The 15,858-nt window shown below is 33.9% G+C and overlaps 1 protein-coding gene across 1 annotated transcript; it reads right to left on the bottom strand.

Annotated features, from left to right (window-relative positions):
- Window positions 1-5,342: 5,342 nt before the first annotated feature.
- On the bottom strand, window positions 5,343-15,615 carry LOC120086021 (protein ROOT HAIR DEFECTIVE 3 homolog 1-like). Its single transcript, XM_039042415.2, has 24 exons — window positions 15,415-15,615; window positions 15,296-15,332; window positions 14,309-14,458; window positions 13,973-14,039; window positions 13,753-13,855; window positions 12,409-12,479; window positions 12,219-12,282; window positions 12,071-12,136; window positions 11,878-11,925; window positions 11,716-11,778; window positions 11,570-11,626; window positions 10,871-11,029; window positions 10,728-10,796; window positions 10,536-10,627; window positions 9,238-9,316; window positions 8,754-8,919; window positions 8,422-8,546; window positions 7,978-8,240; window positions 7,789-7,885; window positions 7,512-7,679; window positions 7,331-7,435; window positions 6,770-6,864; window positions 6,269-6,365; window positions 5,343-6,009 (listed from the first exon to the last, which is right to left on the bottom strand). Exons 2-24 carry the CDS (start codon window positions 15,297-15,299, stop codon window positions 5,767-5,769), a joined length of 2,451 nt encoding a protein of 816 aa, XP_038898343.1. The 5' UTR covers window positions 15,300-15,332; window positions 15,415-15,615; the 3' UTR covers window positions 5,343-5,766.
- Between the last annotated feature and the right edge of the window lie 243 nt (window positions 15,616-15,858).

Here is a 15,858-nt window from a genome sequence, read left to right as displayed (position 1 = left end):
TATTGAAAAAATGTCAGATTAGTTACAAAAATAGCAAAAAAATAAAAATAAAAAATCATTGATAGACATTAATAGACTTCTATCAGCATCTATCATATAGTACCAACGATTGATTTCTATTAGTTTTTATCATTAATAAAAACTGATAGACTTCTATCAGTCTCTATCAAATAAGATTAAATTTTGCTATTTTATGTAAATAGTTTCTCTTATTTTTCTCTATTTGAAAATCCTTGTTTATTATTCCTATTTTTTCAAAATACTTATTTATTTCGTGTACAATGAAAGTATAGAGGTCTCATTTGGTAACAATTTTGTTTTTTGTTTTTGAAAATTACACTAGTTCTACCTCAAAATTTCTTCATTTATTATCTAGTTTTCGCCAATCGTTTAAAAAATTAAGTCAAATTTTAAGAAATTAAAAAAGTCGTTTTTGTTTTTGAAATTTGACTATTAATTTAACCATTGTACTTAAGAAAGATGCAAATCTTTGTAAAGAATATTGATAAAATAGGTTTAATTTTCGAAAACAAAAACAAAAAATTAAACGGTTATGAAACGGGAGTAATCGAGTTTTAACAACCTAACCTTTGAAATCTATCTCATGCATGCCAAATATAACATTTCAGGTTGAAGCTTTCCCCATTTTAGGTGGCACATTTCAACCAGACTGGACTAAAAATGACTCAAAACAGCTCTTAACTGAAGATTGTATTACCTATATATTTGGTGCAACTCTAAAAAAAAGCCATATCTCTGTAACACAAAAAGATTACAAACTAGAGGGAACCCGGCCAGGATTCCTATTACATGAACACTTCTCAATTTATATTGATTAAAGACACAATATGGACGATGGTCCGTGAAGGACACTCCAACTTTGAGGTATATTTCTTGAAAAACTCTTCATTCTTTCAAACCAATGAAGCCACAGAAAGTCTTAAATGCCGCACTTCCTTAGAAAGCTTTTCCTATGGACCACCACCTCAATCTGCTTAATATAACCATTCTTCAATGTTCTTGGGAACGCATGAGGATGCATTCAAATTTTAAAATAAATACACCCAACCCTTTGTAGAAAACTGTCAATGTAGAATAAATAAATGGTCGATGAGTCTTTCTCGAGTGTCTAAACTTTTATAGATAAAGGAACATATACAAGTTAGAACCCATTTTGGGTTCCTTTTGTACCAACATTCAATACCGAATGTTTATTAGACAAAAGGTGACATTAAACAAGAATAGTGTAGTCTTTCAATGGTCTTCTCATTCTGAATTCTTTTATTGAGCTTTGGCTGTTATTAGTTAGAAAACTTTAAGCTCTGAGGACCATTCATAAGCCATCTTTAACAGTTTTACTTTTAAGTGTCTTAAATGATCTAACATCCAACAGACGCGTCCGTCCCCCTTTGCACTATGTTTTGTACGCGCACACACCATGCACCTTGAATGCCTTATGAAGAGCCATCCTGTTTCCTGTGTAGGAGAAGAAGCACTGCTTGTAAACTTTTAATGAAAGGACATAAGAGTTGTCTTATGGGATCTTTATAATTCATGAGATGTTTCTTGTTTGTTTCCAAAAAAAGAATTGTCTGAAAATAGTTTTTTAATTTAGGGTCTGTGGCGCTTGTATGAATGTGTTATAAAATTGTCTCCAACACATTGGATGAAATGTTTCTGGTTTCTCAGATTCTTTTGAAGATATCATTGTGGAATTTTGTTAAAGGTTAAAACAATCTACTATTCATAACACATTTTTATCTCAACTCCCAAGGAGGGGAAAAAAACCAGTTTCTTCTACTTGTGAGCTGCATTTATTTCGACAGACAGAGCTAGCCTGTCTCATTTAAATCTCATCCACACTGCACATGAAAGCCACTGTATAGCTGTAAATTCATAGGTGGTAGTAATTCATACCGCTTGATCTTATTCTCCACAATTTTGTAGAATGTTTTTATATTCTATTTCACGTGACGACGGGACAAGTTTGTATACACCTTGACTAATCTCAACGACTATCTCATCCTATCATTCTTAGTCATCGAGAAAGCTAATAGAGTTAAATCCCAGATAAGAGCTACCCTAATTTCAAACTTATCCCTTTCAAAGTGTTTTAACCTTATTTCATATTTATTTTTAGTTCAACCACGAGATTAAATCATTGATCTTTGACATGATAATGATGTGGTGACTTAAATCATTTATCAAGTCAATTTACTGTGGTTATCTCATCCCACACCATCCATGTAGAAGGAAAAGGCAAAAGTAAAGAAAGTGGTTGAATCCCATTAAATAACTTTCATCCAACTGATGAAAAATGTCAATCTCCCACCTCACAAGCAAAGCAATTGCAATAATTGCCCCTTTCTGAAAATAAACCTGTGCTGTTTGGAAAACAAAATCTAAGAGGACCTGGCTCACCAAAATCTTAGAAGGATCTAGTGAGTGATTATGGACCATATTTCATGGATTCAGTATAGTCAAGGACTCGAGAAATCAATTCTGATCAGCATTCAACTAAAACCTTCTGCATCATTCATTAAAGAGCATCAAAGCAAACATTTGTGCAGAAGGAGACCATCCTTTTGGTGGCATATTTCTTAAAATGAAGTGCTATGAGGCCTTTGGCTTAAAATTTGAGTGGCTAGAAAGTGGAAAGAAAAAGAACACGATCAATAAAAACGTCATCCATTTGTGCTTTGTTCATATTTTATAGTATTAATTAATTTAATTTATTTTTTAGAATATTATATTACAAATACAATGTTGGAGAATAGCCTGCCATCGTTTGGGGGTTGGCAGTGAAAGAAATTTGATTGGTAGTGATATTCACAATTAAATTGATCCATACATACTCATTTGCTTGTTTTCACAGCATTTAATTTACACAACTATGGCTAGGGTTTGAACATTAAATACAGCACCAAACTTTTCTTCTTCTTCTTTGTTTGTTTGTTTTCTACATAAACTAAATCCTTCTCCTATTAATCTTTGATGAGCAATTTCTAGGTCAATTTTTATATATACTTTTTGTTTTGTACTTCTTGAAACAGTTGTGGACCTATGCTATTGCACTCAAGTGACTTACCTTTTGGGTTGAAAATCTTAGGAACAACATACAACTTTGGTCTACTCTTTTTCTTTTTCTTCCCTTTTTCTCTAAGGAACTTTTTTATTGACCAAATAAATCTAGAAGTCAGAGGATGAAAATTTCTAAGAATAAAAAGACTAATAAATGTTTTAGAGTGTAAATATATTTTGATATAATAAGTAATCAAACTACAAAAATAAACCAAGTAATTCGAAGTACTTGGATCCTCCAATCTTGAGATCACTCTCGAGTCCCAATTCACTAACCAAAATATTGTCTATCTTCTTTATTCACCTCCCCCTCTATTTATAACCAACGAGTATAACAAACTCCTTGGTTAATTACTAATATATATTTAATACTTTAATAATACCCTAATATCCCTCCTGTCAAAATGATTTAGTCTAAGAAGCAAATTTTCAACTCTAGAAACGATCATTTTCCCCTATGTGTTTTTCCTACAAAATTGGTGTTGGTCTATCCCTAAACAAAGCTACCAAAAGATTGAAAAAGTTCTATTTTTTCTTTTCATTTCTACTGAATTCATAGGTCAGAAGGGTTTGAAATCACAAGTTGGGATTTTTGTTTGGTTGGGTGGCATTTTTTTTCAACAAGGAAGAGTATGGATGAAGAATCTAACACTTCTAGGAGCTTCCTAATTGAAGAAAGCATTGAATGAGGTTCATAGGCTATTGGTTCAGATTTCAGTGATGTGTAGACAGGTGGTTGAGATGGAAATTGAAAGAATATAATAATTTGGACAAGTGGAAGAGGTCTCCTCCCACAGCCCACAGCCCACAGCCTTTCCCTTATATTTAAAGTTATTATTAAAGAAGATTACATTACATCCATGCTCATCTCCTTCCATGCCTACTTAATTAATGGTGGCCATCAAAAAGGTCATGAAAGCTCAGAAATTGAGCTCACAACGCTAAGATATCTCTCTCCAATTAATGGTAGCCAAAGCCATAGCCATATTTTACCTCTTCTATGGCAGTGGGAACACAACGTGTGTGGTAAGGAATTAATCTTTTGATTCTTTCACTAGATTTTGCATTTTACATTTTGATTTCTATTTTAAGCGTTGATCTTGATTCTTGGGTAATTAATAAAGTATTGATCCATAACTTTTAAGTGAGAAAATGACTTGTTATATGTATAGTATATGTTCAATGAATTTCTACCATTAACCTTAAATTTAGGACAACTAAACTATTCAAGCATAGCTCAATAGTTAAGATATCAATTATCTATATCTATAATATATTAAAAGAGATTATGAATTTTTCACAATGTCTAATTTGCTCTCAATCACAATTCATACCTTTGTGTTTTGTGCGTAACTTTTGTGACTTTTTTGTTCCTCTCTATTTTAATTTTACATCAAATACAAATCGCTTCATATAACAACTACATTTCTTTGCCTTTTATATATGTACATATACTAAATACTTCTTTTATTGCATGTGTCCTCAAACTAGTCATTTTAAAAGTCAATAACTTGATCTCACTCCTGTAATTAATGTGAAAGAAACTAACAAAGTCATGGACACCATCAATCTTTCAAGCGTTTGATAATGAATTAATGATAACAACCTGTGTCCCTGCAAAACTTCTTCCATTAATTTGATGTTTCAATTTTTATAGTAAATATAAATCTAGAAGAACTAGCACAGGTGCAGATCTTATGGTTGGAGCTCATAATTAAGGATCATTTAATTTACCTTTAGTTTGAAGTCATGTCATTATTTGGACTCCCAAGTTTTTGGTTTATGAAATTAAACTTATTTTCTCCCTATTTCTTACAATGATATATATTTTTTAAATATAATGATTAAATTATTAACTAAACTCCAAAAACAAAAAACAAAATTTTAAAAGTTAATTTTTTTTAGTTTTCAAAATTAAGATAGAAGTAGTGTTTATAGACTTCATCTTAAAAAATAAGAACAAACCATATGATTACCAAATAGAACTTTAATTATTAGAAGGATTTTAAATAATTCTTTGACAAAATCGAAAAACCACTTTCATTGTAAGCGCACTAAAAGAACTATAATGTTTTAGAATGACAACTATTTGAATTTTTATTTTTTAAAAATAAGCCTATAAATGCTAATCCAACTGGTAAGTTTATGTTTTGAATTTAGCCCAGTTATAAAAACTATAATTGAAAAATTGAAATAAAACAAACATAAAAATTAAAAACCAATTTGTAACCAAACGAGACCTTGAGATTCGAACAGAATAATTGAAGAGAGGAAAGCGTCAAGACTATAAATTAAAGATAAAAGATATACTCACAATCAAATGTTACAACTTTCATAAGACAAAATCAAAGGCAAAAAGAGCAGATAATCAAACAATAATATAGGAAAAAGAAGAATCATTCTTAGTCTATTCAAACCCAAAAGGGGTCAGAGAATGAAGTGAACACCTATACTGATATATGGAAACCCATTATAAGGGGTTTCCGTTATCAAACCCCAAACCACAGCTTTGAGGTTCTCAGCACAAAAATTAAAGCCTGAACTTCAGCCTTTGCTCTTACATTCATTCTTCCAATAGTTAACAAACATGAATTATATATTTGGTGACGGCAAAGGGTCGATCGAAGAAACCAAGGATCTTCAGAAAAGGAGAAATTAATCCATAATTACCTCCTTTCCTTCAGCCTACTCTTCTTTTGAGCGACTGGAGTACTCACCTCCGGTCTCTGTCCCGGTCACTGCTGATGATGCCGTCGATGTCAAATCGTTGCTGGAGCTGTTTCTAAAACTTTTTGATGTTAAAGCGGGGTTGCTCTGAGGATCAGTAGTTGCAGGCCTTTGTGGTGCTTGTCCTTCTTCTGCTAATTTTTTAAGAAGATTCATGACAGTAGGCACGAATGTAGAAGACAAAGAAAGAAGTCCCGGAAGCTGGTTGAAAATAAAATCAGACGTCAGGTTTCTTGGATAAATAGGATCTTTTTGGTTTTTCCAATTGAAACTAGATTATTCCCATTCTTTCTTAACAAGAATAAAAAAATGTGTATTGGAGAAACTTAAAGATATGGAAACAGGCCTAGGGAGTCGAAAATGCAAGACAATAGCACAAATAATTCTAAGCAGTGAATACAGGCACCAAGAGTGCTGAAAAACAAGGTCCTACACAACATAAGTTAGATTCGATACTTACAAGACCATTGCTAAATTGCCCAGAAACATCTAGCTGCACCCATAGGGCTTTGGCGAGTAAATAGAAGATAAAAATGACTCCCAAATATAAAGGATTTCTGTCAACAAAGGAGGTAAACATGAACTTAGAGAACAATATGTAAGGTCCCTAGTTAAAGAAATAGTAGGATTATTAGTAGAATATTAATATGATTATTAGGAGGGCATATTAGTAATTAGCTAAAGTTTGTTAGGTTTTTTTAGTTAAAAATAGAGGGTATGGGTTGAGAGGAAGGTATGAAGAATTTTGTAATTTTCTAATTGGGAAATTTGGGAGGGAGTGGTCCTCTCAAAAGGCTATGATATATTGTAATTTCTTCATGGATATTGCAATATAATTTTATCTTTTAGTCTGTTTGTTTGTTCTTTGTGTTCTTGAGTTCTCTTGTTCGGAGGCATCCCAACACAATCACATTTTATGATGTAGAAAATATCACCACATAGTTAGTTACATATTACATACCTTAGAAGCGTCATAAATTCATTAAACCCGAGAATCACCATCGCAACAATTGCCCATGGCGGGGGCAACCAGTTGTTATTGCGTTTGCTGGCTTCCTGCAAAATATAATAACATTTGAGATAGATGCAAAAATATATGTATTCATCGTCCAACAACAAGAAAGATGCAATGTATGTGCATTCTCAATAATTACTATCGATTAACTAATAATGCCAATTAGATGTGATTTAAAACATAGAACGGACCCAAAAAACTGAACCAAGTATCAAGTGCAAATTATAGAAGTGGTAGTCAGATTTCCTTTTTTTTTGCAAGGAACATGTGACAGGCTGTTTGATTAGGCTTATGTCACCACAGTGAGGCCATGAATCATCAACTTCGTCATCCAAAATAAATTTGTATGTAATAATAGCATATACTAAATATTACAGACCAAACTCCAAAATATCAGACTGGATTCTGGAAATGCTTTTAAAATTCCGTAGCTGTCATAATTTGTAAAAATATACACATGCACACATCTAATTAGTAAAAAAAAAAAAAAAAAAAATCATTTATTACCTGTGCAGCAATGGCCTGAGAAACAGTGTACTCTGTCTCCGCCTTGAATTGCCTCCATATAGATTTGCACTGAACGGGACTAATCAACGTTTGTGATGGTGAAACCTGTAACAAGCTAGAGACGTCAAAACCTATCTTTTGTATTGCTACTGTTTGGAACATTCAGGACTGAAATACTTACCTTTTCCCATGAGCTTGAGGCAAGAGGGTCAGTTGCCACAATGCTCCTATCTTTTGTATTGCTACTGTTTGGAACATTCAGCAAGGAAGATGACAAAGTACTGTCTATCTCACCAGAATCATCATCATCCAAACGAAGAGCAGCCATAACAGAGAGTAGCTTCAAGGACTACAGCACACAAATATATAAATTATATATTTTAAATACAAAGCATAGATAAAATGACGTATAAATAATAGGAAAAAGGGAAACAAACACTAATAATATCATGTCATACAGCAGAACGAGCGGTTTTGGTGATTGCCCGGATATCTTCCTTCCCTGTCCAAACACGTGGCATTGAATCTGCATCATGGCTAAACAATGTGGAAAACCTGTTTGCAATATTAAACGATATCAATACCAACGGATGCCGGATGCTATCAAAGAAGAAGGTGCAAATTAGCTACATCCATGAAAAGGATACCTATCCTTCATACGAATCAGGACCCTTCCAGCTTCTTCTCTAGTTTTTGATTCAACTACACCTCTAGCATAATCCTTAAGACTGGTAAACAGGTTTTCCTTGGTTTTTTCATCCATATCATAGCCCACCAATCCTTTAGACAGCTCAGAGATGGCAGACTCAGTCTCTCGTTGAAGAAGTTTTCTTATGGCTGGCCATGTCTCATTATTAGCTCCATCTAGCAAAGCTTCTACCGGTCCTGACAATGCTTCCTTCAGTTTTTTCTGCAATCATTATTATCATTGTCAGTAACAGTCAGAAGGCAATTATATGGTATTCATCCAAATGCTGCACAAGTTCCAGAAAACCACAAAGAATTCTGAGAGAAAATTTAGTGCTCAATGAATGCCTTCCAAAATGACCTAGATTAGAAGTCCAGTATCTGAGCCATAAAACATGTCTTACCTCTAATTGTGCAGAAAGTTCAGATAATTTGTCAGCACGAACAGTTGCAATGTGGGCATCAATATCACGTCGAAGTTTATCCCTTATTCTAGAAGTGTCCCAGTTTGCTTGCTCAATGATAGCACCTGCAGTGACAAGAAGTCAGCAAAGATTACAGAATAACAAACAAAACACATTCTAATACCTGAGAAAGATGGGAAACATTTCAGTAAACTGAAAACAATTTAAACCATAAGAAATCAGGAGCAGTTGCCTATTTAACTGCCCTCTGCATACTAAAGGGACAGAAGGGAAACAGCCAAATTAGAGGCAGTCTTTTTAATTCAACCTACCAGCACATTCTTTGTCAAAAATAGCCATGTAGGTTTGAGCACAATTAGAGGCAGCCGAAGAAAACCCTTCCCCTTCATTCAAAGCTTTGTCAAATGCCTCCTTGAACTTATCAAATGTCCCAGACCTTATGTGTCCCAGCAGAGATTGGAAGGCTGATTGAACAAGCTAGTCGATGAGGAAAAACATGCCACAAACAAATCATTATCAAGATAATAAATCCAAAGGAAGTATTGTGAATAACAATTATACTTTCAAGATAAAACAAAGCATTCAAGTAAAATGCAGCAGGAAGATCCTCTTGGAAGAACCTTCTAGAAGTTACTTCCACAGAATACATCAGCGCTCAGAACCATATGAAGCAGTAATTAGGAAATAGCTTATCTCTAATCTTTAACTTCCGACTTCCCATAATTATGCAGCCGCTCTCAGATTAGATTTAAAAAGGAAAAAACAACAAAACAAAACAAAACTTGGGATAATTACTTGCAACAATTTTTCTTCAAGTTGTGCTCTCTTTGCAGATCTCACACCTTCGTCAAAAAATGTTGCTTCTGCATCATACCTGAATCATCAAAGTACAAAAAGCTTAAGATGAATAAATTAACATGTCAATGTTCAATAGGTAACAAAAAATTAATCATGTCAGTTATAGACACATCAGCATTATTCCTAAGTTGCAAAAAAAGGAATACCAAAAAGGTCCTTCACATTTTCAAACCTGACCAAGATTAAAGTTGCTTTTTTTTTTTTAATCAACAACATATGGGAGGGATTTAAGCCTCTAAGGTTTTGGACTAAAGTTGTTATTGTTCTTCCTTTTTTCTAGGCTGAAAAAGATCAAGATCAACTATATGCAATTAAGATACATATTAACTATATTAAAAAAAACAATGAGTGGAAATGAAAATTTTTATTTTTGTCATTGGAGCATCTTGCTGTTTTGGTTGTGTTAAATACTGATGTAATTAGATTTACCACAGCCCATCAACTTAAGCTTTTCGGTTGATTGGTAATTTAAGCATGAGATCCTATGTTCAAATCCCCGCAATGTCATTTCCTCTCCCAATTAATATTGATTTCCACTTATTGGGTCTTCTATAAATTTTCAAGTTGACTATTGAGTGAGAGTGTTACAACGTAGATATAATTAAATTTACCATAACTCATCACAAGCTTTTGGGTTGATCAGTGATTATCCTAATTTTCATTGGGATAGAAATGAAAGAATACAAAGGAGACCAGCAAGCCAGTTAATCAAAATAGAAAACAGGCCTACCAAAAAAAAACCCTCAAAGAAACCGAACTAAACCAAGAACGGGCTACAGAAATAGGACCTCACGAATAAATTACAAAAATCTATAGTCAGCAAACGCCCAAAGTTAGGCAGCTTGTTGAGACTTCATAAGTTCTTATCACTATCAAATGGTATTTGAACTACAATTTCCAAGAGATAAAGTGTTCCCTTCTAAGGCCATTAAAAGTGCCACTAAGGAACTAATAATCATGCTCGGAGCTCCTGTTTACATGACCTTACCCAACTTTACTTAATGAGGGTACCCCATCAGAAAAACAATTATCTAATAAACTGAACGAGGAATAAAGAAAGATACTTGATGAGGATAAAAAAATGAAACCACAATGCCATTGAAACCTTCTGTTTACATGACCTTACCCAACTTTACTCGGATCTTCCAATGCCAACGTAAAAAGAACATAAATGTATAAGGTTACTAGTGTACACTTGAATGCATCCTGGATAACTATCAAATGGCACTACTTACTCCGATAAACAAGTATCAATGATCGAACTTAGCTTCTTTCCAAAACCTTGAACTGGACCAGTTTGTACTTCTTCTTCCAAATTCAACCAGTCCTGATTGAATAAATAAATTTTATGGTGAGTTTGACTGCAGGATATATCAGGAAGGGAATACAAATAGACAAGGAAAAAATTAAACGCCTGTGTATTAAACCTCATTTGATGCAAACCATGCAAACTTCTCATTGCCAATTTCTTCACAGCGAACAGTAGCCACCATAACCTGCAGACATGCCATGGATCAAAGTCAGACTTTTGACTATATATTTCCAAACATGAATTTGGTCACTGTTGTACCTTATGTGCTGGAAGGTCAAGATCCTTGTTCTCCTTAATAACTTTCCAGATTTGCTGAGCACTAAAAGAAAAACCTGAAGCAGGAACAACTCCCCTGCGATCTCCAGCAAGCCCTCCTGGGGCAATAGAATGGAAGAATCTCTGCCTCAAATTTGCCACCTGAATTCCAACATAATATACAATAACATATGTCAAGAACAATTATCTAGGACAACACTACGCTCTAACCATCTTATAACATTCCTATATAGGAGTAGACAAAAAATTCAATGCTATCAGAAGTATGTAAAAGCAAGGAGGCAATGTTGGGATTCGCAAATTTAGTTCCTATGAACAGCCACATGTTAACATATAATATCAAGAACAGAAAAAAAAAGTCAAAATAAATAGTTTAAAAGCCTATTCAGCCACCATAAAATAGAACGTTCACAGCTCCAGCAAATTTTCAGGAAATTCTTTGTCGATAATGTTTCAAAAAAAAAAAAAAGTTGTATACCCTATGAAATGGGCCTTTTGTACCCTTGATATCTTTGGATATTTAATTCAATCAATGAAATCGTAGCTTATCCAAAAGAAAAAATAATAATAATGTTTCATAAAAAGTCCAGTTTATACTTTTTGGGAGGAAGGGGGAACGAAATAAGATTAATTTTCATGTGGTGCTGATGGTCAATATAGAGTTTCACAAGATCCATATACCTGCTCCTTGAATTGCTCTTCCTTTTCTTCATAACTAGATAAAGCAACAACTTCAACCTGATAATTCAAAGGAAATCAATATAGACCATCATAGAATTCTACTTCCCCATACAAATCCATTTGACATTAGGAAAATGAGGACTCACATTAAAAAATTCGCTTAGTGGAGTATCCTTGTGAGCCTGTGGCTTAGGAACAGAGTCCCATATCTGCAGTCAAAACAGAGGAGGAATGCAGATGAGAAAAAGATAAATAAACAGCACTTCCTGGGTGTCGCCATGATTCAAAAGAAAGCACCAATTATTTACCTTTTGTACATCCTCTCTAAGAACAGGCTCTAAATTTTCCAATGGTGTCTATATACACGGAAAAAATGAACAAAAATTAACAAAGAAAGTTAGAAAAGTTAAGATCCTGCAACATAAGGTTCTTCTACAACTGCTCAAGAAATCTAAAATAGTAATATGCAAAAATACAAACTATCCAGAAAATAAAACAGACCCTTGTTTTATCACGAATGACAAACATTAGTGTTGTTTTACGCGGACTGAACAATCTCATCATGACCTGCGTACCATAGAAATGGAAAATGATTAAATTATTATTATAGAAGATACACCATGATCCCCAACCAGATTAAAGGGAATACCTGAAATACAGTCTTCAGGAGAGGCTTATTTGCAGCCTGCTCACGGCCAATATCATGACACCACCTAAATTAAATGATAAATTTTTAAAACCAGATAGTATGGAAACAAGTAATATTAGAAGAAAGATGCACGGGAACACATGTTACAAGATAAAACAAATATTGGATAAACAAAACTAAAGGAACTCACATGTTTATTAGCACTATATCTGACACAGCAAGCGCAAAGAGGGCACTTTGTTTCTCAAATGCAGTGTCATCCTAAAAAAGAACGTGACAAAAGCAAATTAAGAAACAGCCAAAGTATACATCTAGCTAATTATGATAAAAACAAAGATTCTTTTTTTTATAAGAAAAAAACTTTTTATTTTGTCTTAGATAAGAAACAAATGTGTATTAATCAAAAGAACAGCCTAAGGGCAGGGGGAGTGGAAACCCCTTCCCACAAAACTAATAAAGAAGAGCCCTCCAATTATAGAAGAAAGAAACTTTTTATTATAAAAAAATGGTCACAAAAGGAGGGGGAAATGAGATATCCCTACATACAAAATGCCAAAATGGTTACAAAAAAGAACTCCAACTAGTGACAATTTGAGAGATTATAATTACACAATAATTTAGAATTAATCGACCAAGAAAATCTAAAATTTCTTCACATTCGGTTTTATAGGAATCTGATTTTCTTTAATCATAAAACTTCTGTTTCATTGATCAATATGAAAAATACAAAAGTGAGGGGGAAAGAGCAAAAAAAGACAAACAGAAAAGGAGACAGTGAAGTGGACAATTGATCAAATTGGTTTGAGAGAAGGCAAAAGGGTTGCAAAACAATTTCGTTGAATTACCCCATCTAGAAACCAAAAACCAGTCGTATCTACAACCTCTTCAATAAAATACCACATCTCCACCTACTTTACTAGGTGCATTTGTAAACTTTCCAGAACAAACAAGTAAGAAAAACGTTTCTTTGGACCTTGGTTGTCATATTTGTAGCTACTTACACACAGGACCAATGAGGAAACAAACAAAAGTTGGAACTCTTTCTTTGGACTCAGTCTAGATTAGGTTATTGACTCTACCAATTAAAGTTGGATATGAAGAATCTTGCGATTCTAGGAGCCTTCTAATTCTAGATACACTCAGATGGGTACCTACGAATCACCTCGCTGTTGAGTGTGGTCTAGCAGAGGATTGAACATAAATTTTTATAATATGACCCAGAGCTTTTCAAAATTCAGACTAGGGAATCTTCATCTAAGTGGTACTAAAGTCTCCAATAAGTCAGAGAAGCCCTCCCCACTGAAAACCCCAATTATCAAATGAGTTTATTAAACTTGGCAAGGAATAACACCATTCTTTTAAATATAAAAGAGAACTTTCAACTCTACGAGAAGAAGCATGTGATAATAGTGAAGTCAAAATATTAACAAATATGCTTGTGGAAAATTGAAAAGGAAGCAAAAATGGAAGAAAGTACAAACAAACGAAACATGTGAATAAGCCAAAAAAAGTGCATAAAGGCATAGAAATGCACCTCTCCTCGCTCTCTTCCATCAGTTCCTTCCAAATCCATTACAAGTGTACAAGGCTCAATGCCAGCACATCTAGCCAACCATATACCCTTAGTTGTTTGAGACCTAGAAAATGACAGATCAATTTGCACTTTTCAGCCACCAAACCTGAATAAACTAAAGATAGAAGGGTTGTTTCTTATCTACATAAACCAGAGACACAGGGAGAAGACAATAACTTACCTCCCTTTAAAAGCATCCATCTCTCTAAAGTTGGTTCCAAACAAATTATTTAGCAGCGTACTCTTCCCTAAGCAGATTGTATATTAAAAAGCCAATAAGAATTTCTCAAAATACCATAACCCAGTAGGGGAGATATCAATCTGATACTATGCTTTGTGTTCACATATCCAATTGTGAAGAAATAAATATAATGGATAAATAATAAAATTGAAATTCACAGTTAAATACAGAGGCCGACACAAACTTCTTTAAAAAATAAAATAATAAGCATTGGCAGGAAGCATGAACTTAATTTGTTGTATAGGTACAACAAGATTCTGAAAGCAGACTACTTACCACTACTTTGAGGGCCCATAATGGACACTACTGCATATGAAAGTCCACATTCCCCCAATTTCACATCTTTGATGAAGTTGTCAATTCCCTCGACGTTGAATCCACCATCTCCATCTATAAGCTGAACAGAGCAACTTTCATCGCTCTTAGCTGCCAGAAGATGATAAAATTTGCTTATTAGAAACTCGTAGTTGTAGAAAATATAAAAAGACAGATAAATCAAGCAAGTAAAGCCCAAAAACTTAATTGTGGTGTTGTGATATCACCATGATGACAAAAATACAACTCTTAAAAGTAGACCAACATAATAAACAATAGTGCTCCCTGATTTTCAGAAGAAGCCAAACAAAACTGACTCGTGGTCGCGGGTGACTACAAGAAACATGGAACTTCTTTTCTCAATAAATTTAAATAAGTTAGACTCGAACACAATCGTTTCTGCAGTAACAGTAATGGCAGCGTCCATACAGGTCAGAACGCATCTAACTATTATACTCGACCGAGAGAACTTGCCAGCCAGACACACCCAAGATTCATAAGACCCATAAATCCCATTAGCTCAGGGAATTAACTTAGACCTCAAAGAAAATAAGAGAACCCAAAAGCACAAACACATCATTTAAGAATCCTCCTACGCTCTTCGAGACCAGATAATGAATAGAATTTAGCGATCTAATACTCCCGAACAGCGTGATCATCCCTAACAGATTTGGAGCAAATCAATTACGCTCCAATCGAGATAGCTCGAATCCTTTTATTAACAATACACAACCATTAAAAATCAGGCGCAGGTAATGGATAATCAAACTATATCTATTATCTCGCGCCCAATTGAATTGAAAAAAAAAAATGAAATTAATTACACTGATGATGCTTCAATGTAACGCAAATCAAACAAAACGTACAAATTAAGCTGAAGGAAATAGAGATGGATCATCGCCACGCAAATTACACGAGCTGGATAGAGATTAAAACAAAAATACGTACCCATTTGAAAGAAGGGGAAGCTGATGCAGATTGGAAGCTGGAGAGGGTTACAGAATGTGTGAGATCGATTGAGAACAGAGAGAAAAATACAGATCTCAAGAGGAAGAAGGGGCTCTAACCTTCTCGGAAGTCGGTGATGGAGATAGAGATGGGAGTTGATCTTCGAAAAGCAGGCTCGACTGTCTCTGTTTGTTCGTTCCGATTTCCAAAATGCCGAACGCACGAGAGGAGAGGGCGATAAATATTTGAAGGGCGGAAATAGAATTATGAGACAATGAAAGGATCCCCCCTCAAATAAAAAAGTTGAAAATAAATTTATTGATTATAATGGTCTTTACTTTTTTTTTTTTAACTCCGATGACACGTCATTAATTCCCTCCTTCAGTTTATGTTGTCAAATCTTTTGTTTTTTTTTTTTCTTTTAATTAATTGTTTTTCTTTTATCTTTTTAGTTCAAATTATCGATTTTTTAGAAGATCAAAACCTAATACTTTAACATTGATAATATGAATTCATTTCTGTTAGAGTTATGTTATGTCAGTTCAATTTTTTTTGGAAGAAAA

The sequence above is a fragment of the Benincasa hispida genome, chromosome 9 (genome assembly GCF_027475165.1).
Source record: "Benincasa hispida cultivar pf3 chromosome 9, pf3_genome.v1.1, whole genome shotgun sequence".
Taxonomy (NCBI): domain Eukaryota; kingdom Viridiplantae; phylum Streptophyta; class Magnoliopsida; order Cucurbitales; family Cucurbitaceae; genus Benincasa; species Benincasa hispida.
Note: the sequence above shows the minus strand (reverse complement) of the source record. Positions and strands in the feature narration are given on the sequence as shown.